The 27655-nt window shown below is 46.5% G+C and overlaps 1 protein-coding gene across 4 annotated transcripts; it reads left to right on the forward strand.

Annotated features, from left to right (window-relative positions):
* Positions 1-27562, forward strand: GJC1 (gap junction protein gamma 1). Of its 4 annotated transcripts, XM_082779141.1 has the most exons (5): positions 2201-2378; positions 19018-19131; positions 19910-20025; positions 22995-23070; positions 23206-27562. In XM_082779141.1, exon 5 carries the CDS (start codon positions 23225-23227, stop codon positions 24404-24406), a length of 1182 nt encoding a protein of 393 aa, XP_082635267.1. In that variant the 5' UTR covers positions 2201-2378; positions 19018-19131; positions 19910-20025; positions 22995-23070; positions 23206-23224; the 3' UTR covers positions 24407-27562. The 4 variants fall into 4 exon arrangements, with proteins under 4 accessions (XP_082635269.1, XP_082635267.1, XP_082635266.1 ...); XM_082779143.1 differs by lacking the exons at positions 2201-2378; positions 19910-20025 and adding an exon at positions 1-530; XM_082779140.1 differs by lacking the exon at positions 19910-20025.
* Positions 27563-27655: the final 93 nt, after the last annotated feature.

Consider the following 27655-nt stretch of genomic DNA (forward strand, 5'->3'; position numbering starts at 1 on the left):
TCAGGGGCTGGGGCAGCTCCGCTGTGGGGCCAGGCTGAGAGCTGGGGGGCATCAGCCTGGGGAAGGGAAGTCCCTGGGGAGAGCTCCCAGGGGGCTGTCAGGGCCTGAAGGGGGCTGCAGGACAGCTGGGGAGGGACTGCTTGTTGGGGTGCAGTGACAGGGTGAGGGAGAATTAAACAGAGAGGGGCTTGAGACGAGATCAAAGGGACAAATCCTTCACTCTGAGGGCGGTGAGGCCCTGGCCCAGGCTGCCCCGAGGCGCTGTGGGTGCCCCATCCCAGGGCCGGCTGGGGCTGGGGGCAGCCAGGCCGGTGTCACCCCAACATCTTCACGGTCCCTCAGCCCCCAGCCCGCCTCAGCTCCGCCGTGGGTGGGTTCATGGGGCCGGGGGGGGGTTGGTTACGGGGCTCCGCGCATGCGTTCCCCGACGCCCCCTTGCCCGGGCTCGGCGAGCCCGCCGCGGCGGAGCGAGGGGGAGGCTGCCGGGACCGCCGCGGCCATGAGCCGGAGCGGAGACGGGCGGCGGCAGCGTGAGTGAGGGGAGACCGGGGGGGGGCTGAGAGGGGACCGGGGGCTGAGGGGAGGCTGGAGGGGTCGGGGGGCTCCTCGCTGCACGCCCGCAGCGCCCCCGGCGCCCTTCGTGCCCCGAGGGGAGGACCCGCGGCTGTCCCCGCGCTGGGTCCTGCCCGGAGGTGGCTTTTAGCGGCGGGGGCTGGGAGCGAGGTTTTCCCCAGGGAAGGAATGGAGAAGCTCATCGCAGCGTTTGGTGTTGGAGATGTGCTGTAGCAGGCGGACTTTGAAGCGGTTTCACGGCCCTCGGTGGTAAATGTGGCTGTTTCGTGCCGTAAGAACTCGTATGGAAGGCGTCAGCCCCTAGGAACAGGTATTTTGGCTCTTTAAGAGGCACCAGCAGTGGCACCCCGGGCACTGACAGCACCCAGAGGTGGCCGTGCCACCCACGGCTGGGTCTGGGCTGAGCCGAGCGCTGGGTTCTCCGTTACGGCTGCTGTTGTGTCTCCAGAACAAGCTACAAAATGCACAGTGCCCTGCGGTCCTTGGCCAGGTACACGCTTATAACGCTGCCGCCACGCTTAGCCCCGTCTCAAGGTAGACTTGTGCAGCGGTGCTGCTTGGCGTTTCTGCCTGGGCAGTCTGAATGCAGGGTGCCAAGAGAAAAATTCAGCCCCTGCATCAGCTAACGATGCTGTTGTTATCAAAGTTTTGGCCTCTGCTAGGCCTTTCACCTGTTGTTTGAAAATTTTGCAAGGATCACATCTGTATGGTTATTTTTAGTATTTTATTTTACTTTTTTTTTTTTTTTTATCCAGTTCCCTTTGTGCTGGGAGGAATCCATTCTGACTTTCTGGCTGTTGAGACCTTGCTTCCTAGGGAAGTGCTAATTTTGTTCCACTATCCAATTGATTGCAAACAGGAGACTGTGTATAGATTTAATTAGGGCATGTACGTCCAATATGGATTCTTGAGCAACAATTGGTAGCACTGGATTCAGCTCTTTTACTGGATGTTTAGTTAGCCCTTACCAATAAGAGGGAAAACAAAACACTTGCGTTTTATAGGCAATTGTTCTTGATATTTCCGTGTCTCATTTCCATGCTTTCTGCACTCTGTAAGCCAGGGATAATTGGTAGAAAAAATTCCTGTTCCTTTTCTGTTAGAAAGCTGTTTCTCAGTGACGTTCAGCAAGCCTGCTGTCAGTGCAGTTACCCAAACCCACCTTTGTTGAGCTCATTGCAAATGAGAAAAAACGACGTTGTTGTCAAGAGTTGTGGCTAGGAAAATAAAAGGTGCCCTTCTCCTTGGTTTGGATTCTTTTGAAGAATGCACTGAAGTTATCCGTATGCTTTCCTGGGGGAACAAGAAAGCTCTGCTCTGATATATGAAGCTAGATAAGTAAGACTTTTCTTTTAAAGACAATTAATATACAAATACAGAGGTAACTTGAGCTTTATTATACCGTTCCTCGTTCTTCCCACACAGCTGAACGGAGCTGAAGGATCTGTGTTTGCAGCAATCCTAAAATCCACTTCGTTGTTTGTGGTTCCGAGGGAGCATGAGGACAGCGTTTGCGTTCCCTCTGCTGTCGCGCTCGTGACTGAGGCAGATCCCGAGGGCGTGACCGTGGGTGGGATAACTCTTGCATATTTTCTGCATCTGACGGATGCGCAGGCTGCTCGCCGGCCGTCCTCTGCTCGCTGGTCAGCGGCCAAGCTGGTACCTAGCGGATGGCCCCGGCGTTCCTGTAGTTTGAACGCGGTGCCTCGCTGAGTGAAGTGTTGGCAGCCAGGATCTGAGAGCAGGCTCCGACCCTCCTGCAGCCGCCGGCTTTTTGCCATGCCTGCAGCTGTGACACAGCCGCGGTAAGGGAAGCGCCGGGCGCGGAGCAGCGCTGGGGCTGAGCTGATGCGTGGTGGGGCTGGGCACCGTGGCTGCGTGCTGCCGGTCACTTGTGTTGAGCTTGGTGTCAGGCTTGGGAATATTTCTGTGGTTCCTCGGAGGAGAATCACCCTTCTGCAGTGTCTTTTCCCCTCGGAAAACAGTGCCCAGAGTAATGTTTCTGAATTGAACTGGCAAAAGGATGGGGCAAACCAGAACAAGGAAAGTATTTTGTTATGCTTTGACGTACGTTTGAAGGCTTATATTTAAGATGAAACCTATTTTATGAGACCATCTCTTTTTTTTTTTTTTCCAACTGTCAAAGACCTGTGCAGTTAGTATTCGTTGTGGTACTTGTCTTTATCGCCTGCCTTCTCTCGGCATTGTGTTTGCTTTTAAGACTGGCTTTATCGAGTTTCAATTCAGTTCAAAATGTGAAAAGTCATTAAAAAATGTAATGACTGGCTGTACCCCTTCCAAAGTGCCTACCTTTAGGACTTCAGGACTTAAGACTAAAATTGCAAGTTTTTGTTATCAGTGATGGAGCAGACTTTGGATTATCGGTAATAGAAAACATTTCTATTTAAAAAAAGCAATGTAACTAAGTGTTTTTTAAATTGATGCAGCAGCACTGAGTGGTGTGTGAGTTTGAATCGATTTACAGGTCTGAATGCGTGATTACAAATGAGGAATTGTCCTTTTCTGCCCATTTTCTAGATGGATTCCATCAGTACCCATTCTTAGCCCTTCATAAGTGAATATTCGTGTTTGTTGCTTGGAAGAAAACATCCCAGTCATCACAGATAACATGCAGGTGATGCAAATATCGGTAAATAACTGAAAAATTAGGGTCGTAGATTGAGAGCGCTGTGGCTCACTTGGACCGAGTTAGAGAAGAGCCCAGAAGGGGTCAGGAACCATCTGACATGAAGGCTGCCAGCGGGTCTTGTCCACTGCTCAACAAAGGGAAGGCTGAAAGAAAAAATCTGGTAACTGTGTTTGTGGGGAAAACAGCTGGAGCAGCAGAATGGGCTTCAGACTAACATAGGCACAGCAAGACTCTGGGCAAGTTCAGACCAATTTAAGAATCCAGGAAAGATTTTAGTGCGTGCTCCACGGTTTTAATTTTAGACACGTTTTTTCTAAAGAATTTTCTGTGGTTTAAAAAGATAATTAATTTGGGAATTGTGCTGCATAGGTGAAATATTAAAAGGATTTTTCTGGCTTTGCATAGTTTTGTATCTGACAAGGACAAGATTCAAGGGCAAAAATCTTAAACTAAAATCTACTTGGTGGTGGAAAGTTTGCGATGAGTTTTTAATGTACAGAGTTGTTCACTTAGTAATGTGTTGACTGCCAGCAACTCCTCCAAGTCCCCAAAATTCCCCTAAAACAGCCTTTTTTCTTTTTCTTTTTTTTTTTTTTTTACCGTCCAGAGCAAGCCAAGGGTGAGATCCAGAACATTTCTTGTGGTGCCTGGAATTGTCTGCAGGTGTAATTCAGACACTTAAGACCAACAAAGTAACGTAGAAACTTTATCAGGAGTAATTTTCTCCTGACAGTGGCTCTTTTGGTGGCTGCGTTATGGACCGAGCGCCTGGGACATGCGTGGGTCGGGTCCTGCTGCTCAGGAGCCTCAGTGCACCCTGCGCAGCTTTCACTGAGCAGCCCCGCTGGGGGTAAGGACGTGTTACGGTGTGGTGACCCCTCAGCTCCTTCTAAAAGCAAAACGGGGTCTGTGGAAGATGGGAAGGGAGAAACCCAGGCAGATTGTGCTCATCCCCTGACTTTTGGTGAATGTTCTTGAATCCGTTCACCAGTATTGCCCCGGCGGTCACTTGTACGCAGCCACAGGTGCACGGTGCCCCGTCCTCTGTAGCTGTACAGCTGTAGTTCCCGTTAATGCTGTGCTTTGTCCTCTTACAACAGCTTTGACAGAAGCTGGGTTCTCCCATTGGCTTCACCAACTCGTCGTGGTTTCGCTCACCTGCTGTGAGGCAGCGCAGGGCACTCGTGCCCCGATTTTCCCCGCTGGGAAGCGTCGCAGCCGGGCTGTGCCTCGCTCCTGCGTGGGAGCCGAGCGTGGCCACCAGGGCTGGGGAGCTCGTGGTTCCTTCTTCCACCAGCACGAGGGGTTTAATGCCACAGCTCTTCCTTCGCAGCAGCCTGTCCAAAGTGCCACGCCATAGATAGTGACGGGTGATGAGCCATCCTCTGCTGCTCCTTTTGAGGCTGGGACGAGCAGGGAGATTACAGACTTGCTGTCTGCGCTGTGCCAGCGGGAGGGAGGTGATTTGGTGGCTGTTTTTCTGATGCCACTTTGGATTTTCACCAGCCTTTTTCTTGCATGTAGGCAACAACGCAAATTACAACAGGTCTCTTGTTTGTGCTTTAGCCTGATTGCTCAGACGGACCCTCTGAATGGTGATGCAGACTCAGACAATGGTAATGATCATTAAACAGTTGGAGTAAAAAGTTGGGCGGATAATGGGCCCCTTTGTTCCCCACAGCTCGACCGGCTCTGTGAGGAGGGATGATGTCTGGCTGAAGGTGATCCTTTCTTCCCATGCTGCTTCCAGGTTTTGCTTTTCATCCTGCAAACACCTTCGGAGTGTCTCCTAGATAACAGGAGTTACTCCAGTGAGAAACATTTCACAAATGCTTCCCACTTCTTATATTTTTCCCCTTATGCTAGCTCTGGCTTTACTGCTGCTGGCCTTCTGGGGACCAGCCCTGTTGGCTGCACTTTGTGCAGTGGTGGAGGTGCAGTGCAGGACCCCACCTAATTATTGCAGGACCCCAACTAATTATCGGCCATCCCATTTGCTCACTGGGCTTCCTGTGGGCAGTGGGGCTGGAATTGCAGCACCTCGTACTTGTGCTGCGTTCGCTTCTGACTGAAGCTGTGGCTAACAATGGTAGAATGATAGGAATTCAGATTTTACTTACTATTTTACTTACTTTACTTACATTTTACTTACTTACATTGCTCGATGTTTAAATTCTGCTTCTGGAAAGAATTACTCTTTAAACACCCAAACAATCTGTTCGCTCCCCAGTGTTTATCATCTTTTTGATTGACTGTTCACTTTCTACTAGAAGCCACAAAAATAAGTTTATCATCAAATCCCTTCTTGGAAGGGAAGGCTGCATTGTTGGATTTCCTTTTCCGTGCTACTCCTACAATAAACACAAATCCTTATCACTGTGTGGGTAGTAACACAGGTCAATCCAAATTGTGGACTGTCTGGAAGATCTGGTTGGGATTTTTAAAAACTTGGGTTTCTCTGAAATATAGTGCACCTTAGTCCGTCATTTTGAGCTAAATTGGTCTACGGCTACGTGTGGCAGGGCAGGTAGGGTGCTACCAAGTATTTTCTGGGTAACACGCTTCTGAAGGCAGTACTGAGAATGGCAAATAGTGCAGGAAAAAAAAAAAAAAAAAAAAAAAAAGCATTTTTCCTTCTGCAAATGTAGGTAGCTTCGTTCCATACCTCCATAATAATTTCTTAATGATTACATTTCAAGAAAGAACCCAGGGGTTATAATAACACGAGATACAGGGCATTCTTACTCTACAAATAAAAAGCTATATTTGGAAAAATAGTGTATTTATGGGCAAAAGTGTATCAAGGGAAATGCGATGGAAAATTTGAGTCAGATGAGCTGATGTACGAGGCATTTTCCTATGGAGTCATTGGACTGAAAAATGTTTTATATGCCTAAACTTGAACAGATGTGTGCGCACACACAGCCCCCCGCCGGTTTAATATTAGCCGTTCTGTTTGGATCCCTGTGATTAATTTAGAAACAGAGCTGGTTTAGTCTGTTTTCCGGGGGCTATGGGGTATTTCCAGATCATCCAGGTACTTAAGCCAATCCTGTGCCTAGCAGTAAATATGCAAGCAGCCCGGTTATTAGGAGGATCTCTTTCAAGCTTTAAATTAGGCATGTGCTTAAATGTCTCGCTGAACTGGGATTTGTGCTTTGCAGAGGAGCGAGGGGTTTCTCCCTATTAGCTTTCTTAGATGAAAATCGTTGGAGCCAGCCAGCTTTTTGCCTAAATAAGGACACGATACCAGCTTTCCGCTCTTACGGATGTTAGTTCCACCTTTTTAGTTACACGTCTGTCAGAGGACAGCCAGGATTGCATATACCTGACCCTGATGCTGTTGAGGTATGGAGAGGAGGCGTTTGTTCTAGGTGATGGGCACATTTTGCCTGCTGTGCTCCTCAAGTACAAATACAGCGTTCAGCGGTGCCAGAGAGGTGGATGACAATAGTATTTCATGATTTTCCTTTGAGTACCTTTTACCGTGTTCCTCTCAGCCATTAATCTGCCTCTGAGGATTGTTGGATTTGCCTTGCAGGTGGCTGTGCACGCTGCTTCCTCTCTCCTAAAAATCCCAGAAGCCATCCCCAAAAAGCACCGCGACGCAACCTCATGGTTCCACTTTTTTTTTTTTTTCCGATTGAGCTGAACTAACGAAGGCACGTGAAAGGTGATTTGTGGTTTTCAAACCAAGGATAGCTACGGTGTGCTTCTGAAGTAGGTGGTGTGCGGGATGTCGGGCAGCTCTTGGGGCATAAAGGTGTGTTGGGTCCTGCGGTGACATCCCGGGGCTGGACAGGCTAGTCGAGCCTGGAAGGGGGATTGTACATGTATTTCTTGTGCATGGGGATGCTTCCCCTGTTACCTTGAGGGGGAGTTTCTGGCTCCCTGGGTGCTCTGGGAGCCTTGCTGTTATGTTACACGGGTGGTGCTGTGCAGGTCGGGGGTTTGGGGTGGGTGGCTTGTGCACACCGGGCTGGTACAGATGGTAGGGTGATCCTAAATGGTGTAAAAGACAAAATTATGTATGAAAAATGTGTGTCTTGCTGTTATGCTGTCATGGATGCAACATTTACTCCTGATTGTACTTAAAAATAGAAAAAAAAATGATTCTCCCACTAAATATGTTTTTTTAGGTGATTAACAAATGCCTCAATTTTAAATAAAGCAGTCAGTCGTGTACAAGAGTTCCTTTGGCTTTCAAATGCATAGCTGAACTATTTTTAAAAGGAGAAATATTTTCATGTTAGAGACGGATTCCCAGGATATTTCAAAACCCAAAATTGAAGCGCTCGGGAGGATGTACACATCGACGTCCCGTGCAGCCATATGGCAGTGATCTTCCGAAGTCCCTGGCTTGCTTGAAGTCTTCACTCCCACTGCACTTGGAATCTGCACCTCTCCAGCAGGATCCAGCTTGATTTGTATTCCTCAGCCTGCTCCTGTGCTTTTTGCAGCCTGTAGCCAAGCCCTTATTGATCTGGATGTCTGGAAGGCCTGATTCCCTGGGGTGCTGCCTTGCGGAGCTGCTGGCAGAAACAAATCGCGGCTGCACAGGAACAGCCGCGCCGGGGTGGCCGCCTGGCCTCGCGTCCTGGTGTGGCACCGGCCCGCGGTGGGGGCTGAGACGAAAGCCCAACAGAAGCATCTTTGAAACCCCTTGCAGCATTTTGACTGCTTTGTGCTTGGAGACTCACCCACTGCGTGAACAACTGTCCCTTTCTTTGGGTTTGAAGGAGCAGTGAGTAATCGACTGCATTCCACCTCCAGGCTACTCCGTTCTTTGCAGCTCCCTACCCTTTTGCCCCTTTAACCTTTTTTTTTTTTTTCCCCTACTGATCTTCCTACATCAGCCAGCGTGTGCCTGTGGTGGGTTTTGTCCTTCTCCGAAGCTGTTTGCTTCTGCTCTTTTGTTTCTGTGGTGGGGACGGCGTGGGTGATGCTGTGTCCGGGATGTGGGGAGCCACCAGTGCTCATGGAGCCGCAGCAGCGTGCTCTGAGCAGGAGCCTTCCTTCTCCAATACTGGTCAAGTGCTGGTTGCTTCCTGGGACGTGCTGAGCAGCGCTGGAGCTTTTCTGGAGCAGCCTGTCAGCCTCAGCATCTCTCTCTCTGCGCTGAGGTCAACTCAGGGCTCATCCTTTTTAGTGGGAAATAGGATTTTATTACTTACTGGTGTATGCCTCACTTTATCTACATGCAATTTCATCTACCACTTTACTACCAGGTTACTTACAGCCATAATATTTTTCTGCTATTCTTCACAGCTGCTTGACTTCCTTGCCTGGGGTATTACCATCAGCGTACGTGGTCGCTGCCCACCCTCCTACTGTCCCGTTGACTCAGATAATTGCCTGGTCCCAGAAAAACTGCTGTGACTCCCTCCCTTGCTGGAAGTGACTGTTTACTCCCACCCTTGTTTGTTATCTCTTGCCCAGTTGTTTATCCCTGCGGGGACAGTCCCTGTTCCGGTTTGGCATTGTGGATTCCTTGTGAGAAGCCTTTGAGGAAGCCACAAGTTTTGAAAATTGAAGTGCGCTGCGCTGCCTTCTGCGAGGCTGGGAGTCCCATTACAGAAGTTTCAATGATTTTCTTTTTTTTTCTGGTGTATCATATTTGTACAGATACATCAGTAGTCTGCTAATTCTTGTCTGCATTTTAAATATTGTCTATTTTTCCTGGAAGAGTGCTGGGTTTGGAGGCCTACAAGTCACCAGGGTTTCTTTGTCTTACACAAGTGGCATCACGCTCACCTCCCTGCTGTCCCCAGGTACCAAGGCGGTTTTAGGAAGGCTGTAGCTGGCTTGCAGGTTTCCTCTTTGGTGAACGCCACCCAGGGCTGGCAACCCGCTGCTCCTCGCTTTGGCTCTTTGTTTTGTGACCTCTTTTTTTTTTCCCAGCCATTTCAGTGTCAGCCAGTTTGCCAGAGTCCCCAGAGGAACAGATGGGTCTGGTTTTTGTACCGTGAGTAGAAATGCGAAGAAGGCGTTTCACTTTTCCTGTGAGCCACTGTCCCTCTGTTAGCAGCACGAAGAAGCGAGCCTGCTCCTGCTGGTGGATTCCTGCAGGGAGGCTCCCCTCGAGGGACGCCCAGGTTGCCTGTGGCTCCAGCAGTGGTGGGACAGGAGCTGCGGTCATCATGGGTGAGCCAGATGGCAGCAGCGTGGGGCAGGTACCTTAGGAAGGGAATCCACCAAATCATTGGCAGTTCCTTGCTAGGAATTACCTCGCTTGGCAGCTGATCCCCTGTTTCTCCGAGGGAGTGAGAAGTGATGCAGCTCGAGCTGCTGGAGCGTCCTTTGTGGTGAGGATGTTTCCCAAGGCAAGCTTGCCCCTCTGCGAGAGCGTGGTTGGGCCGCTTGTGCCTGCCAGCGGTCAGCACACTGGTAAAGCAATCACAGGAGTAGTTTGTGACACATCCTTAAGTATATGAGGCTGTGCCTGCATTTACCTCCACAGCATCCAGTGTGCTAATGTATTTTCACAAGCTTGTATATTCCCGTGAGTATTTTATTCTTGTAATGTCACTGGGAAATTAATTGTAAGCGAACTGATGGTGAAGCCTTAGCCAGACTTGGGAGTAAAATGGTTGTCCAAAGACTGCAGAGGCCTCCAGCCGATGGCTGAAAGGAGGCTGTGTTGGTAGAGGGTCTGTTCTGATATGCTCTGCTTTCTGTTTCTCTTTAGCTATAAAAGAAAACAAAAATAATTTTCATAACCCTTTGCTGTTACAGGTAACTGTCTAAGCAAGGTCTTCTAAGGCCAAACCGCTAACCTGGCCAGCGTGCTGCAGTCCTGCTGCTGCTGCTGCCCACCTGGTGTGGAGGTGAAGCTGAACATTGGGTCTCGGTGGCTCTGTAGCCTTGCTAAATGGCAGCTGTGTGCTGTCTCCCAGGCAGAGCTCAGAACATGTACAACACAGGCAGGAAGCTCATTCGGTGACTAACAAGGTTAGGTTAAGAAGTGACCACCTGCCTGGAATCCTGAAAGCTCAGAAATAAGAAGCTGGGGGAAGTTCTGCATTGTTGGGCGGTTCTGGCAGTAGTCAAGGTGCTTTTCTCCGTCTCCAGCAGTACCAGAGAGCAGCAGGGACCGTGGTCTGTCTGAACTCAAGTGCCAAGCTTTTCAGTATGCCGCTACATCTCCAGGTCACGTGCCTGATTTAAGCAGTTTCCCTGCATTGGGGAGGCTAATGTGCATCGTAGGTGCTGCCACTTTTAATGATCCTTGTTAATAAGGAGCCTGGTGCAGTGTATGGTGGGGTAAAGCAGGCAGTTGACATGAAATGAACTGTCTGCTGCTTTGTGCTTGGTTTAGTGCATCCTCTTCCATGAAGCACAGCGGGAAAAGGGCTTCTAGTTCTTCATAAATTAAAGTTATTTGTGGCTGTTTTCAGGAAGGCAAAAAAAATAAAGTTGGTATGTGTGTTTTGGCAGCTCATGGCTGCTGTGGTGGTTGTGTGAGGAGCAGCGTGGAGGGCACAATCCATGCTTCAGCTTCCTTCCCAAGGGGTCTGTAAACGTATTCAGGTCTTTCAGGGAAAATGACAATTTGCGGCTTCTTATTTCACTCTAGGAAATAATTTCCAACAAAAAATTTCACGTAGTAAGTTTCTATCCACATTAATATTCTGTATTTTTTATCTTTGGCGAAATAAAGCTGTTCAAACTCCCATTGCACTCAAGCCGGAGTAAAATTTTAATTACAGTTCAGCAATCTGCTCGGATTCACCGCACTCCTTTTCCTCAAAACAAATTGTACTGAAAACAGATTAAGTGAAACAAACTTCTCAATTATTTCTGCAGTTTAGGAAGTTGCCGCAGCAGGCAGTATATGACAGAAGAAACAGTTTGCCTGACAAGCTTGTGTTTCTGCCGTTACCTTGTTCTAGCGCAGAGCTTCCTCTTCGCGTGGCACTCTGGAAGGAGCATCTGTGTGATCTGTACTGCACCCAGCCACGTGCAGGCTGGATACCTGGTCATACTGAAAGTGCTTTTGGAGGTCTGGGGTTCTCTGTCCTTGGCTGTCGGTCAGCATGACCCTTGTGCATAGCTGCGGTGTGCCAGTAACTTGCAGTAACCGACGGCGAGAAGGCGGCCTCCTGGCTTAGCTGGCTGCTGACAGCTTCCATCTTCCTGAGGTTAGTGCTTTCTGTCTGAGGAGCCTCACAGTCGTGTGAAGACACAGAGGTCTGGAAAGCTGTCCTGCCTGTCTGAACAGGTGGGAAGTCCTGACCAGGTTTAGCAGAGCTAATTTAAGTGCGGGACATCTTGTGAAGCGGTCTCTGGTAAGGATTTGGAATACACGTTCCATTGCAGGCTCCTCTTTTGCCTTCAGAATATCCTTTTCTGTACAGTCAAGTCACAAAGCTGCCATTGAGGAAACAATTACATGGATTTGAGTAATGCCGTTGTAGGGAGAGGTGGCATCTCTTGCTAGACCAGCTGACAGAGCTGGGAAAGAGCAGTCGTCTTGGAATCTGGGTCACAGTGAAACCGCGGCCGTTCTTAAATGTTGCAGAGTGACTGATCGGGGGCGTTGTGGCAGACAGTGTCATGGCACAGGGTGTCTGTTGTATTTGTGTGTCATTCACGCCAGTTTTTGAGGCTTCCTTATGAAGCAAGCACTAGCAGAGTTCCTTTTTCCTGTCATAATACGGTGCTGGGTGAATTAGGTGTTCATACCCATTCCATTGTCTCCAGCTGAGAGCCTCTGACTTACAGGAGCAGACAGAATTGCTCTCTTTTGGCTTCTCTCTTTTTTCTTTTTTTTTTTTTTTTCTTTTTTTCCCCAAAAATGGCTGTGAGAGTGATATTTGGGTCAGCTGCCTCGCGTGTGTCATTTTCTTTTGACACTCATCCCTCTGAGTGTGTAAGAGGAGCCTGGTGGGGAAAAGCTGTGGTGCTGTTGGCTGCAGTGGAATTAGGAGTGGTTAGAGGGGTTTTGTGGTTATTTGAGTCACTGATCATGTCACGATGGGGAAATATCTCTCATGCCTGCCTGAAACGGTGCGCGGGTGAAGATGGCCAACCTCAGACCTCGCTGCGAGGGAGGCAGAGGGACCCTGTAAGTGCTCACACGCCTGGGCACGTACAAAGGTGGCTGCTCTGCAGCAGCATGTGTCCATCTTGCAGGGCTGTTTCAGGTAGGGCATTGTGCTCCGATTTGCATCCTGAGCGTGCAAACTGTTGTGGTTCACCTGGGGTCTGCTCTTCACTTGTTTGCCTCCAGTGCAGTCCCAAGCAGTGGTGCTGGGCCTGTCGGAAGATGCTGTTTTTCCCTCTGAAAGGAGCTTAATGTCCTGAAGTGTGCTGAACCTGTAGGATTAGTCAGCAGGTGTGTACAGTAACCCAAGCCTGCTGTCACTTTGGAGTGCTGTTTGTCACTTGGTACCTGGCTTTTGTGCTATGCCCCATTGTATTGCCTTTCCGTCTTTACCCTTTCACTGCCCATAGCTGTTTATGCTAAAATAACTGCTGAGGACACAGGTGTGATGGGCTACTAAATGTTAAAAATACTGTACTGTTAGGTATTGTTTATATAGCACTGCACATGGCGTGTTGTGGGTGACTGCACACCCAAGCTTATATGGGCATTCAGCCTGCACTGTGGATGGAAAAGGTTTTATGACCCAATATCACTTTCCTGTGTATTTCAAGTCTCTGTATAACCTTTCCTCTCTGTTACATTCATTCTTAGAGGAAAAACAGCTTTACTGCTGTGGTCCCAGCCTCTTCTCAGTGACACCTAGTGCAGGGACTGCAGGTGATGGACACAGATTGAAATGCAGGAAATTCCACTTAGAGGAAGAACAACGTTTTTCTGTGAGTGTGGGCAAATGTCGGAGCCAGCTGCTCAGGGAGCTTGTGGATTATCCATCCTCGGAGGTATTCAAAGCCCGACTGGACGTGGTCCTGACAGCCCGCTCTGATCACTGCCACTTTGAGCAGCATGTTTTGCTGGGCATCTCTAGAGGTCCCCACCACAGACTCGATGAGCCTGTGAAAGGCAACTCCCCAAAAATGCATCCTTGGAGCATAGGATGTGTCTGAGTCTATAGCCATTGCTCGGGAGCCTGCCCTGGAGTTCTGTTGAGGTAGTAGGCTGAAAACAGCAGATAGAATTAGTAGTTTCAACTGCAAGTTGGCAGAATACTGTAACTTTTTAGGGTAATGCATATTGGCACAAGGAAAACCAGAGGTTGTCGAAGTATAAATGAATGACTGAGGTGAGTGGGTGCTTCTGTTGCTTAAAATGAAGCTGTCACAGCGTTGAACTCGTTGGGCGTTTGGCATGCTTAGCTCTGAAGCATTTCATCAAGTGGTAGCACTTCATGTCCTGAGCCAAGGAGCACGTGTTATCTCATCGAAAGGATATCTAGCTGGGAGCAGCTCCTGGCGAGAACTTCTTGGTATCTGGAAGATGAGTGCTGAGTATCTCTGATCATCTCTCAGAAAAGCCTGCAGAATCCATTTCTTGTGGAATAAAGGGAGCCAACAGCTCAGCCAGGAGTATTTTGTAGTCCTGAATCCATCATGGCCCAACTCAGCAATTTGGTTAGTCATTTGTGTTGGTAGGAACAGTCGTTCCTGAGGACACACTGCTGACCTTGGATGTTACAAGGGTGAGCGTAGCAGTCCCTGGCTGTGCTGTGTGCAGACAGCCTGCTCTGGGTCAGGTTTTGGTTAAACACTTGGCCTTGAAACACCAGGCTTGGCTGTTTCCTCTCATATGGCTTGAGGTCCAGATTCAATCTTTTCTCAAAAAGAAATTGCCCTTTTCAAACCCTGTAACGCCTTGTGTTCAGTGTCTGACACAGGGAAGGAGCTGGTGTACGTTCCCAACTCCTGTGCAGAGAAGAGCAAGCACAACAATGCTGGGGCCCAGTGCAGGGCAGAGCCCGAGTCAGTAAATGGTGGTGGGCCTCTGCCAGTGCTACACAAGGCCAGCTCGTATAGGAGCTGTTCAAAGTCACCTGGGCTTCACGGGCTTAGATTACATTGCAGAGAAATGCTTTGAAGTGTGTGAGACTCAAGAGGTGTTCAGACTAAAGAGAGAGCTGTGGAGAGCTTGAGCAGAGTGAGCCCGGTGGCTGTTTGAGCTCCAGCAGCAGTTCTTCATCCGTGCGAACTGTGTGAAGGGAGAAGGCTTACTGGCATACAAGCCTCAGCCCAGTACCATGCTGCTACAGCCCAGGTTTGGTCTGAGACTGTGCCTTACTGCCCTGAGGATCGAGTGTTTCCTTGCAAAGACTGTCAAATATGCCGAGTCTCGTTGTGTAATCTGCTGACCCCTTTATTTTCTCCATTATTATATTTCACATCAGAGCGCCAGCGTCACCTGGGGCTTGCTTCTGAAGTTTCTTGGTGTCTCGAGTCAGTAGGACGGATCTGAAGCTCAACTTCCTTAAATTTATTGCACGTCTGACAGCTCTGTCCCGAGCTGCTACAGAAATGCCCAAGTTGGGATCTTGCTGTACCACTCTGCAGCTGAGCCACCTCTTCCCTGCTGGTTTGAAGGGCACTGAGTGCTGAGCCTGTATAAAAGGACACAGGCTGACAGGGACCCAAAAACAGGACTCCAAAAATCCCTCGACGTGACAGAGACTCGACAGCTCAGCCTCTGTTTTTGATGAAGGTTTCCAGTCCCCAGTGTACCTGAGTGGGGCTTGCAGCTTGTCCTGTCCTTGTGCTGGAGCTGCCCCGATGGGCGCTGCTCTTCGGAAGGGATCTCGTGTACTCCGAGGTGTCTGCCCTGGAAACGCCGCGTCCTGGTTGCTGTAGGTGAAGTAAATGCTCGTTCTGGCCAGCACAGAACATGCAACAATTTTGTTTGAATTGTGTCACTGCGGGGGAGTGTTGCTAAAATTGTCACTTGGCTTTCCATGTTAGCACTACCTAGAGGGCACTCTGAGGCTACTGGAGGTTCATGTCTTAGCTGCACATTCCACTTTATCTTTAAGCTGAATGCTTGGGTGGATATATGTGTGTTGATTTTCAAAAAGATACGTATTTGACATCTTTATTTTTCTGACAGCACAAGAATCTTATTATATCTCTACCTCCTACCCACATTTCAGTATGCTGTTTATATTCCGCACAGAATCTGCGGTCTGATCGTTCAACGAAGGGGTTTTTAGGCTCGGGGGGGTTGGTCTGGGGATCAGCAGAACCTTGTTAACAACGTGCCTGGGATTTCAAGGCGCTGCTCAGAAGCTGTTCCCAAATTGACATTGATGCTGTGGCTTTTTCAGAACTGCTCTCTCTGCTTTGCCACCATGAGGCTTACGAGACGACTGGGTACTTCCAGTTACTTAGGAAAGCATTGTGTTTTGTCTGAAAAGTACCAGGCTTTTAACTCCAAAATGTTACATAATACAGATTTAAAAATAAAAATAAAAATCAGTACAGTTGTTTTCATACCGTTTTTCAGCTACACGGTGCTGCAAGCACTTCTTTAAAACACAGGAATAAAGGTAATAATGATGACTGGAATAATGGTGACTGAGCATGCCTCCTTCGCGAGTGAGGGAAGCGAGGAGCTGCCTGGGCTCTGTCACACAGGAGGATCCCCTGGTCCTTCCCCTTGTGCCCCCGGGGAGGACGGGTGCTGGAGCTGCTGGGAGCATGCTGCCAGCCTGGGTGCGTGGTGGGCTCATACTCTGCCGGTGCTGGGTATGGCCGAGGCTTTCTCCCTTCTTAATAGTGAGTTCTGACTCATTTTCCAGGTTTAAAAAAAAAAAATAAATGCAAAAATGCTGTGCTTCCTCAAAAATTGTAAATCATGCAATTTCTTACATTTCAATGTAAATGAGATTTGAATGAATAATGCTAATTATTCATTCATCCTAATTCAAATCCTATTTTAATTAGCCTCTGGGCCTAATTTCACTTTCATGCAGCATGAAACCTCTTTTGATTATCAACAGAATTGCCATGCATTTATTCTTGATTTTTTTTTTCTGATCAGCACACATCTTTTAACACTGCTTAAAAACAAAACAAAACAAATATTTCAGCAATAAATTAATCAAATTTAATTAGGATGACACGGTAGGATATGTTTTAAGAAAAACAAAAAGTGCTCTTATAAAAACATTCCCGGTTATGATCATCTTTTGGCTTCAGAGGCTTTCTCCTATGCCTGCTGTTTAAGCGAGGTGCCGGTGTCGTGCTGAGGGTCGGTGGCATTGAGAGCTTCGGCTCCTGCTCTCCCCCAGGAGCTGGATCTCGGGGCAAGAAGGAGCACGGGGCTGTGCCGTGCCTCAGGTACGTGCAGGGGAAGCCAAGCTGGGATCTGAAGCCCCTACTGGGGTTGTCTGTGGTCGGGGGAGGGTCTCGCAGGATTTGCCTGTGTGCCCTGGCAGCAGCCCGCCAGCCGTGGCCAAAGCTGGGTGTAGCTTCCTTCTGCCCAGCCCGAGCCTGGTGTCGGACATCACGAAGGCATTTTGGATTCGGAAGGGGTTTGGGTTATGGAAGGCTTTTGGGATTCGACAGCCTGTTCTTCAAGCCTGGCTGTCGCACGGCGCACCGAGCTGTAGGTGCCGTATGTCACAGGGCACGGAGGCATCGCAGGGAGCGTTTCCCAGGAACTGCTCTGGGCCAAGCTGCCCCCACTCCTCCTGTCCCTGCTGCATCTCGGTCACCTCACCTGGAGACAGGATTTTAAGGTAGCTGAGTAATCTGCCATTCAGAGGCGCGTTTTCTTCCCTGACCGCAGGGAGGCTATTACAGCTAGACTGGAAAGCTGGAACAAGGTGAAATTAATCCCGTGTTTAAACACATTCAGAAGCACACACGGGTTGGACAGGAGAAGCTCCACGAAAGGGGCTGTTCAGTGCTTGTGTCAGTGTTTGAACAACAGGGATGTGGTAAATCAGCTCGGAGGTTTCTTGCAGTGAAACTGTTAACTTGAAAATGATTTTTTTTTTCCATTTACCTGCTCCAAATTCTTCTTCTTCTTCCTTTTTTTTTTTTTTCTTTTTTCTTTTCCCTGTCTGGATGTCAGTATCTGCAGGGAGCTGGTGCACGGAACTTTAATTCACAGGAGCCAGCTCGCTGTCAGAGATAGCATTGTGCTGCTTGCATCCCGCGTCCTGTCTGCTCCAAGGAGCTGCCTCTGCTCTAAGTGCTGGGATGAGCTTATGACAAATACAAGGAATGAAAGTCTCTCTCAAATGCACTTTCTGGCATGACTTAAATTAGCTAAAATTGCTGACATTTTGCCTTTTTCAGATGTGTGTCAGTGTCCATAGACTTTTGCTTCAAACAATGGAAAATTATTGAGTTAAATGTTGCCAGAACAACAAATCTAGGAGACACTAAGTGTACATTAGGTGAAGGTTACTGCAGTATATCTGGTCCTGCAGTACACATGTTGTAGAGGCAGAAATATGTGTTCTCTAGCCTTGGCTGATCTCATGAAACTCAAGAATTTTAAGTGCCTAATCCTGTTTATAACTTTTTTTCCAGTTACTTCCCATTAGGATGGGCCGAGCACCTCAGTAGAACAGCGGGTTAATGCCAGGTTGTTTCTCTTGAGCCTAAAGGTTTCCTAAAAGACAAAGAAGGTGCCAAACATTCTTTGCCAGCTGGTGGATTTTCCCATATTTGTATCAGCAGCGCTGCTCTGGACTGAAACTAATTTTAGAATAAATGGCACTTGCTATCAAAGAGAAACAGAGCTGTTCAGCAACTTCAAATTGTAGCAGTAAGAGCTCTCTAATCAACAGAAATCTTGGTTAGTACATATATAGCTGATATGGCTTCCTCACTTGAAAGCTGTGGTTAATCGAAATGTAAATGTCTGCCTTGTTAGTGTCTGTGTGCATTCGTGATGCCGTCCTCAGGTAGAACACACACCTTGAAAAGGCTGACGTGTACCTTGAAAAACATGGTGCCATCCCAAGGTAGCAGCTCATCTAAAGCTCAAGATTCAGATTCCTCTCTCATATGGATACTGCTCTAATTTAAATCTTCTCTGCTAGCAGCCATCCAGGAATGAACACTGCCACCTGAAAAGTTAAAGGCTGGTTCCTGCCCTTAGTCCAAATTAAAACTGGCAACAGTGTTTGTTTTTGAGTTTACTCAGTAGCTTCCTTATAGAAAAGAATTTGGCCCTAACATTGTCAGTGAGTGAAAATTAACCCCTTTTTAAACTTTTTTTTTTTTCCTCATTGCTAAGTTAAAACACATCAGCTAGCAGCGTGCACGTGCCATTGTATGTTCTTGTTTGGTGCCTGGATTGATAAAGCATCTCGGTGCGAATGGGAGTGTTGTGGCTCTTAACTCTTTTCCCTGGGTTTGGACACAGGTGTCGCTTGAGCTCTCTGTTCAGCATATGGGAGTGTCCTCAAGCACACAGTATCTCCAGCCTCTGCTACCCATGTTGAGTCCTAATCTAAAAGAGCCACTGGAAAATGCCAAGCACAGGGGTCTGAAGCAGCCTCTCACATCTTGCTGTAACGTAGAACTCAGGGTTGCAAAGCTGAAGTCGGGGAGTTTTCTGAGACAAGGGGTCAGAGCCTGAAGCTTGGGCTTGGACCCCTCTGGTCTCTTTTGCCCATTAAAATGCTTTTTTTTTTTTCCTTTTTTTTTTTTTTTTTTTCAGCCAGTTCTGTCTATGGCATAGTGGTAGTATAGTTGCCTACTAAGAAGAGTGTCGATTATAAGCCTTAGGTTGATTGCATGCTCAACTGACGGACACTAGGTTAAGTGAATCACCAGTAATCCATCCCTTTCTTCCCATGTTTCCCAGCTTAACAAATTGAACTCTCTAAATCTTTCACTTTCAGGCATCCTCCCCATTCTTCGGATGGCTTTGAGACTGCTACATTCACTTTCTGACGTTTAAGCAACTGTTGAAGGATGCAGGCACGGACATTGTATGCTGTCTCGCTAGTAAGGAGGTAAGGTCACCCTTCTTGCTCCTGTTTGCATGTTACACTACCAAGGATTGCATTAATCACTTTTGTTCTGTTGCCAGTACTCGTTGACACCCTTGCCCATTAGGACCCTGACTCCCTTTCCTATTAACTGCTGTCCAGAGTAACTGCTCTCTCACTTGTTCTTCTGCTTAGCTCTATGTCCTTGCATTAAGCTTGGCTAAAGCATTTTTTTTGTTGTTTCGGCGGACTCAGCCTCTCAAACAATGCGTTTTTTTTGCATCACCGATATTCTTATCTTTATTTATCAGTCTGCAAACTTCTGGGCTGTTTGTGGATTTTGTCAGCAGCCATTTTCTGTTCAGGGGAAAAAGCAGACTGGTTGCCAGACCTGTTTCAAGTCTTTGTAGGACTTGCTGTAATTAAGAGTGATTGATCTTTGTTCTAATGTGGGAATCATTATTCAAGATCTGTAACTTTAATTCTCTTAACGTGTGCTTTTTTTAATACTCTATCATGCTATCTTTTTTTCTCATTGTTATGAAGTAATAAATCAAATGTTCTGCAGAGCCCAACCACATCATGCCCGTGCTGTTGCCTTTTCAGTTAAAGATTTTATTCTGCATTGATTGCATCCCTTCAAATTTTGTTACATTGCCTGTGAACAACTCTGTAGTTGTGTGAAAGAAGTTGAATAGATGTAAATCTTAGTTTTCTTCCAGTCTCCTCAAATTTCTCTGCTTTGAGACTAAATAAATTTTAAGATTAGAAATACCAGAGATTTATCCAGTTCTGGTTTTAGGACCTTTCACAGAATCACAGAATGGCTGGGGTTGGAAGGGACCTCTGAAGATCATCTAGTCCAGCCCCCCTGACAAGCAGGATCACCTAGAGCACATTGCGCAGGATGGCATCCAGGTGGGTTTGGAATACCTCCAGAGAAGGAGACTCCACAACCTCTCTGGGCAACCTGTCCCAGTGCTCTGTCACCCTCACTGTGAAGTGCCCCCTTTTACTGAGCCAGAACCTCCTGTGCTTCAGTTTGTGCCCGTTGCCTCTTGTCCTGTCACTGGGCACAACAGAAAAGAGACCGGCTCCATCCTCCCGACACCCTCCCCTTGGATATTTATACACATTTATGAGGTCTCCCCTCAGTCTTCTCTTTTTCAGGCTAAACAGGCCCAGTTCTCTCAGCCTGTCCCTGTACAACAGATGCTCCATTCCTCTCATTATCTCCATAGCCCTCTTTGAACTCACTCAGTAGTTCTATGTCCTTCTGCTACTGGGGAGCCCAGAACTAGGCACAATACTCCACACGTTGCCTCAGCAGGGCTGAGCAGAGAGGAAGGAACACCTCCCTTGAGCTGCTGGCAACACTCTTCCGAATGCAGCACAGCATCCTGTTGGCCTTCTTGGCCACAAGGGCATGTTGCTGCCTCCCAGTCAGCTGGCTGTCCACCAGGACCACCAGGTCCCTCCCTGCAGAGCTGCTCTCCAGCAGGTCAGTCCCCAGCCTCTACTGGTGCTTGGGGTTTTTCCTCCATAGGTGCAGGACCCTGCACTTGCCCTTTTTGAACTTCATGAGGTTCCTCATGGCCCAACCCTGCAGCCTGTCAAGGTCCGTCTGAATGGCAACACAGCCCTCTGGGGTTTCAGCCACTCCTCCCAGCTGTGTGTCATCAGCAAACTTGCTGAGGGTGCACTCCGTTCCATTGTCCAAGTCATTGATGAATAAGTTGAACACTGGACCCAGTACTGACTGCAGGGGGACACCGCTAGCTACAGGCCTCCAACTAGAATCTGTGCCACTGATCACAACCCTCTGAGCTCTGCCATCCAGCCAATTGCCAATCCACCTCACTGTTCACTCATCTAGGCTGCACTTTCTGAGCTTGTCTATGAGGATGTTATGGGAGACAGTGTCAAAAGCCTTGCTGAAGTCAAGGCAGACCACATCCACTGCTCTCCCCTCACCTACCCAACCAGTCATCTCATCATAGAAGGATATCAGGCTGGTCAAACATGACTTCCCCTTGGTGAATCCATGCTGACTATTTCTGATCACTTTCTTATACTCCACAGATTTGGAGATGACCTCCAGGATGAGCTATTGAATCGCCTTTTCAGGGGTGGAGGTGGGGCTGACTGGCCTGTAGTGGCCTGGGTCCTCTTTCTTGCCCTTTTTGAAGACTGGTGTCATATTGGCTCTCTTCCAGTCCTCAGGTACCTCTCCTGTTCTCCACAACCTTTCAGAGATGATGGAGAGTGGTCTAGCAATAACAATAGGGATTGATCTTCTTCGGCCAAGGGAAAGTCCTTCTTTCTCTGGACTTCCTTTTTTGTCTCCAGCATCTGAGATTCCTGAGGGCTGATTGTAGCAGTAAAGACTGAAGAAAAAAGGCATTCAGCAACTCTGCTTTCTTTATATCATTTGTCACCAGGGCACCTGCCCCATTCAGCAGTGGGCCGACATTTTCCCATCTTCCTTTTTCTACTGATGTATTTAAAGAAGCCCTTCTAGTTGTCCTTGACATCCCTTGCCAGATTTAATTCCAGCTGGGACTTGGCCTTCCTTGTCACATCCCTGCATACTCTGGCAGTGTCCCTATATTCCTCCCAAGTGGTCTGTCCCTTTTTTCACATGCTGTAAACTTCCTTCTTCTGTTTGAGCTTCACCAGGAGCTCCCTGCATACCCATGCAGGTCTCCTGGCCCCTTTGCTTGCTCATAGGGATGCACTGATCTTGAGCTTGGAAGAAGTGATACTTGAATACTGACCCCCTTCCTTCCAGGGTGCTAACCCATGGAATTCTTCCAGTTAAATCCCTGAAGAAGACAAAATCTGCTCTCCTGAAGTCCAGGGTCTCAATACTACTTTTTGCCCTGCTTCATCCTAGCAAGATCCTGAACCTTTGACCAAGTGTTCCTCATTTTTTTCTGACTTGAAAATTTCTATTACTATTACATTTTTAACATCATCAGAGGACTGAAAGATATCCCCTGTGCTACAGCAATGTCAAATGTTTCTTTCTATCCTTAATATTTTACCAGGTTTACTACTTAAAGCACCAGGTAGGCCTGTAGTGTTGCTAGCTTTTTGTTCATTATAATACTTTGCAGTGTCCCAGCTCTGAGTTTCCACTGATAGTGTGGGTTTTTTTTGTGTTTTTGTTTGTTTGTTTGTTTGTTTTACTGTTAAAATTACAAACTTATATTGGTTGCTAACTAATAGGTATCTTCTTTAACTAGATTTTCCTTCCACTCTCCCAGTGACACTACGAGATACATATACTAAGGTCTTCTGTGCCTTAAAGGGAGACTATTGGCCTCCCTGAGGGATTGAGCCAAAATACACAGAATGAGCACTTTGACCATAAGGTTAGAAGTGAGATGTCACTTGGGTCACACGCTGTCTCTGGCTTAGACCTGCAGGACAGCATTGGTCAGGTCACAATCTATATAAGGTTGTCCTGTCCTTAGAACAAAGATAATAGCAGTTGCGTGCCTCTCAGGCTTTGGCTGGGCAATTCGTTTTTGTCTTGCAGCAGCTGGCATTGCTCCATAGATAGAACTGTTTCCACTGTCTATGGTGGAGGCCAACATTGCCAGCTCAGACTTCAACAGCTCTTGGATGCCTTCACGCAGTTAAAACAAATCCTAATTTCAGTGGTGGGACATAGCCAGTGGTGCCCATAAAATTTCACAGGAGCTGAGCTTTTGTTCCACTATATTTAGGAGATTTCAGCCCGAAGTGTAAATGTTATTTTTAACATTTGAAATACAGAGCAGCTGTGTCTTTCTCTTCTGCTTGGAAATAGCTTTGAACGCAAGTTTTGTTTGTGAAATGGCAGATAACTCTTTTTTTTTTTTATTTATGTATATGTATAGTGGACTTCTCAAAAGCCTGCAGAGGAGACACAGGATCTTCAAGCAAATCCTGGCAGCTGGAGTTTCCCGGTAGCAGGTGATAGCACAAACAAAAGTTGTGTGTTTGGTTGTAAAATTCTAGTCTAATTCTCTTAACCGAATATTTGTGGCATTTAGGCTTAAGCCGATAAACTCAAACATCTGGGGATTTTGTTTGTTTGTTTCTTTTTAGATAAAATTATTTGACCACCATGAGTTGGAGTTTTCTGACCCGTCTGTTAGAGGAGATCCACAATCACTCAACCTTTGTTGGCAAAATCTGGCTGACAGTGTTGATTGTATTTCGGATTGTCCTAACTGCTGTGGGAGGAGAATCCATTTATTATGATGAACAAAGCAAGTTTGTATGCAACACAGAGCAGCCTGGCTGTGAGAATGTTTGTTACGATGCTTTTGCTCCTCTTTCACATGTGAGATTTTGGGTGTTTCAGATCATTCTTGTAGCCACTCCATCTGTGATGTATTTAGGCTACGCAATTCACAAAATTGCCCGGATGGTGGAACACAGCGAAGCTGACAGAAGAATCAGAAGTAAAAGCTTCTCAACGCGCTGGAAACAACACCGTGGCTTAGAGGAAGCTGAAGATGACCACGAGGAAGACCCAATGATGTACCCAGAAATAGAGCTGGAAAGTGAACGGGAGAACAAAGAGCAGCCAGCCCCTGCCAAAGCTAAACATGATGGCAGGCGACGAATTCGTGAAGATGGACTAATGAGAATTTACGTGCTACAGCTTCTGGCAAGGACTACGTTTGAAATTGGATTTCTTGTGGGTCAGTATCTTTTGTATGGTTTTGAGGTCAGCCCCATATTTGTGTGTAGCAGAAAGCCGTGCCCGCATAAGATAGATTGCTTCATTTCAAGGCCAACTGAAAAGACCATTTTCCTGCTAATAATGTATGGGGTGAGCTGTATGTGTTTACTTTTGAATGTCTGGGAGATGCTCCATTTAGGATTTGGCACAATCCGGGACACATTAAACAACAAGAGAAAAGAGCTGGAAGATTCTGGTACTTATAACTACCCTTTTACTTGGAATACACCATCTGCTCCTCCTGGCTATAACATTGCAGTCAAGCCAGATCAGATCCAATATACTGAACTGTCCAATGCCAAAATGGCCTACAAACAGAACAAAGCCAACATAGCTCAGGAACAGCAGTATGGAAGCAATGAAGAAAACATTCCTGCTGACCTGGAAAATCTGCAGAGGGAAATTAAAGTGGCTCAGGAACGCCTGGACCTTGCGATCCAGGCTTACAACAACCAAAACAATCCCAGCAGCTCCAGAGAGAAGAAGTCCAAAGCAGGCTCAAACAAAAGCAGTGCCAGTAGCAAATCAGGAGACGGAAAGAACTGTGTCTGGATTTAACGTTGGCCGTGTTTATATATTGTTTTTTTCTCCTAGTTTATCATAACCAGCAACCCCTTGAATAATGGCTTCCATTAAGTAAATATTTGGTTCTGCTTATTTTCAGGGATACCGTTGGCTAGTGATTCAAGCTCTAAGAAAGTGTTTATACGCATATTCTAGGATTATAGAACTTTATTCTTCTGCCTTCCAAGCCAGGAGACAAATAGGTATATTTAAATCATTCTCATTGAACGGTTTATGCTGTATGTACAGTATTATAGTACATTTATTATGCACAATTTTTGTATTTGTACACTGGATCTCTGAAGTTACACATTTTTATATTAATAAGGAGAAAACAGTAGGTAGTTGTTAGCATTTTGCTAGTTTTATTACTGTGGTCCGCAGGTTTGTTGTTGTTTTTTGTTTGTTTTAAATGTAAAAACTTTCTATGCTGCATTTCAGAAGTGCCTTGAACATGCACACAGCACAGAGTCTCCAGTTATTCAGGCAGCCCATGGGTGCCAGTATCTTCATAGCAGGGCAGAGAAAGATTTGGAAAACATCTGCTAATGGTGCTCTTGACTGTATCTTTTACAAAAATGATGTGCTACTTACAAAACGGAAGTGTCAAACTATAGCTATTATGTGCTACATTTTTTTGTCCTATGGAAAATGGGGGAAAAAATGCGTGTGTGTTAGAGTACTTGTTCAGAGCAAGCCTGCCAGCCATAATGCAGAGTGGGGTCAGACCTCCCTGCAAGCTTTATTCAACAGGAGGGAAGAGAGACTTCAAACTTTTGTAAAACATTCAGTTAAAGTAAGTAGAAACTACTGTATTCAGTAATTCCACATATTTATGTGATATCTACGGAAAGATGTTTCTGAGGTCTCTTGTTACATAACACCCCTCTCCCCAAGGGCATCACGTTGTTACAATACCTTTTGGGTAAGATTTTTGTATTTTCCAGAGTAATCTGATTAGATGGAGTCATGTTAATTTTGTTTCTCGATGCATTACATTGAAGAAATAACCTTCCTTCCCCCACAACTCTGTACACACAAGCTGTCTGCACAAGTTCTGTTACAAAGCCCATTCCGAATATGAATGATAATGCCTTATTCCAGACCCCTCTTCCTTCCATTATGTCCGAGGAACTTAGTTCAGACAGAGCAATATGTATAATTTAGATTTCTGCTTGAGAGACCAGTCAGATTTGGCATTCTGTGGTTTTGGCATTAAACTTGAATTTATAATTAGAAAAAGGGGAATGCGGTATTCATCGCCTCTGGCGGTGTCTTTTTGGCAAGGATGAGCATTAATATCTGAGGGATGCTGGTAAATGTGTATGCTTTTTGCTATTATTTATAATGTGTTCAGGGCCTTGCTCTGTTTCCTCTTCTGTTAGGTTTTTTGTGTATTTAATTTATTTTGGGGACCTGCTTCCAATGGGAAGGGGACTGTTCTGTTTCAAGGCTACCTCAGTCCGTAGTGCCCTTGTTACAGTCTGACCAGGAGCGGGACTGAGAAGTAAAGCTACACAGAGAACGTGTAAACCTGTACTCCATTCCTGTCTGCAGAACAGCTAAGCATAGGCTTTATGTTAAATATAAACTAAGGATAAACAGGCGTGTGCTTGCAGTTATCATCTACCCAAGCACTTGCTGAAAATAGATATTTTGCTGAATTGTTCTCCGTCTGTTTTTGCTCTGGGACACCAGACAGTCGGAGTGTCGAGGCATAGATATCTCTCCCAGCTATCTCTCAGCTCTGCTTTAGAGAGATGTAAGTGTGCCCAGAGCCAGTGCAACCCTCCACAGAACGTCAGCAAGAGCTTCCCCAGTTTGCTGCCAGCAGAAAGGTTTGGAAGAAAACTTGTTTTCTGGCTTTTTGTTTAACAGAACATCCTGGGCTCTGTGCTGGAAGAGGAGTAACCTCTGAATTTAACACAGAGAAGTTTCCGGGTGATGTCTTTTAGATGATAAACTCAGTAAGTATATACCCACTTCTAAAAGCTGAAGTGGAGTTTCAGGCAGGGATGGCTAGCTGGTGAGATGGGACTAGCTGTGCGGGGTGAGAAAGTTTATTAATAGTGTTCCTCCAGTTAAACAGGAGTCTAAAGAGAAGTGTGCTGCCTGAGGATGGGCAGAGAGGCTTTGCCAGCAAAGAGCTGCATGTAATGGAGAAGTTGGGTGAAAAACATGTTGTCAGAAAGTACTAGGGAAAGACGTTTGGAGCCTGGAGATAAACACAGATTCATGGCTACATTCCACTCATTATCCTGAGCGCTGCATCTCAGTTGTTCTTTTCAGCTTCCCAAAAGGGTTGTGTTGCCCTTAACCCCTTGTGGTGGTTTCAGAACTCCCTTTCATCAACTGAACGGCAAGAAGCTAAAGTTCTTTCCCCCTGTTGCTCTCTATGCAAACTGCATCAGTGCAGCCATTTCTTGTTAATGGCATAAAACCTGTTTGCAATCAGTTCACAACAGCTGCTTCACCTGTTGTTTATATGAGCCCTTTCCTAATTCATGATCTAAACCATTACCTGCATAAAGTTACCGTCTCAGGTCAGTCCTGTGAGCTTTTGTCCAAACCACTAAGTAATTCTCTTAGCAAGCAAAGTGTGTAGAGTATTTCAATCCCAACACTAAGTTCATTCCAAAAATGCAAAGTGATGGATCTGTTTTTATTACTGTTTTATTTCCATTTTAATTGTGTATAAAGTGCACATTTTCTTTGAAACTGTTTGTTATTAGTAGAGGATGTATGTTGAAACTCTATCTGTTCATGTCTGTGACTGTATTCAGTTTCAAAGTATTGGGTTGGATTTTTTTCCTTTTGAAGAAATGATACATGCATTACTTGAAAATGCTCTCTTGCTTTGGCTTAATGTAGCCATTCTGAAATAAATATTCAGAACAGTCTTTTGGACAAAGAAAAACACTGAACATAACTTGAGTTTGTGTTGTCGTTCTCTGGTTTTGGATGCAGTTTGGAAAAAAAAAGTATTAAATCCAGTGGATTACTGAACATTGTCTGAGACGACTTCTTTTTCCAACAATGAATATGCTTTGGATATGAGAGTGAAGAATAGGGGTATTTCAGTGATTTGTATTGGAATACAGCTTGAAGTTTTTTAAAATTTGACCTTGTTCAGTATAATAAAGAGTGAGTTTCTAACTGCCGTTCTGCATGTGAATTGATCTTCAGTGACAAGAACAACTGAATTTAAAAAAGAAAAATGTAAACTTTGAAAGTCAGACCTTG

This window comes from Aythya marila, assembly GCF_965140915.1.
Source record: "Aythya marila genome assembly, chromosome: 25".
In the NCBI taxonomy this organism is placed as follows: Eukaryota; Metazoa; Chordata; class Aves; order Anseriformes; family Anatidae; genus Aythya; species Aythya marila.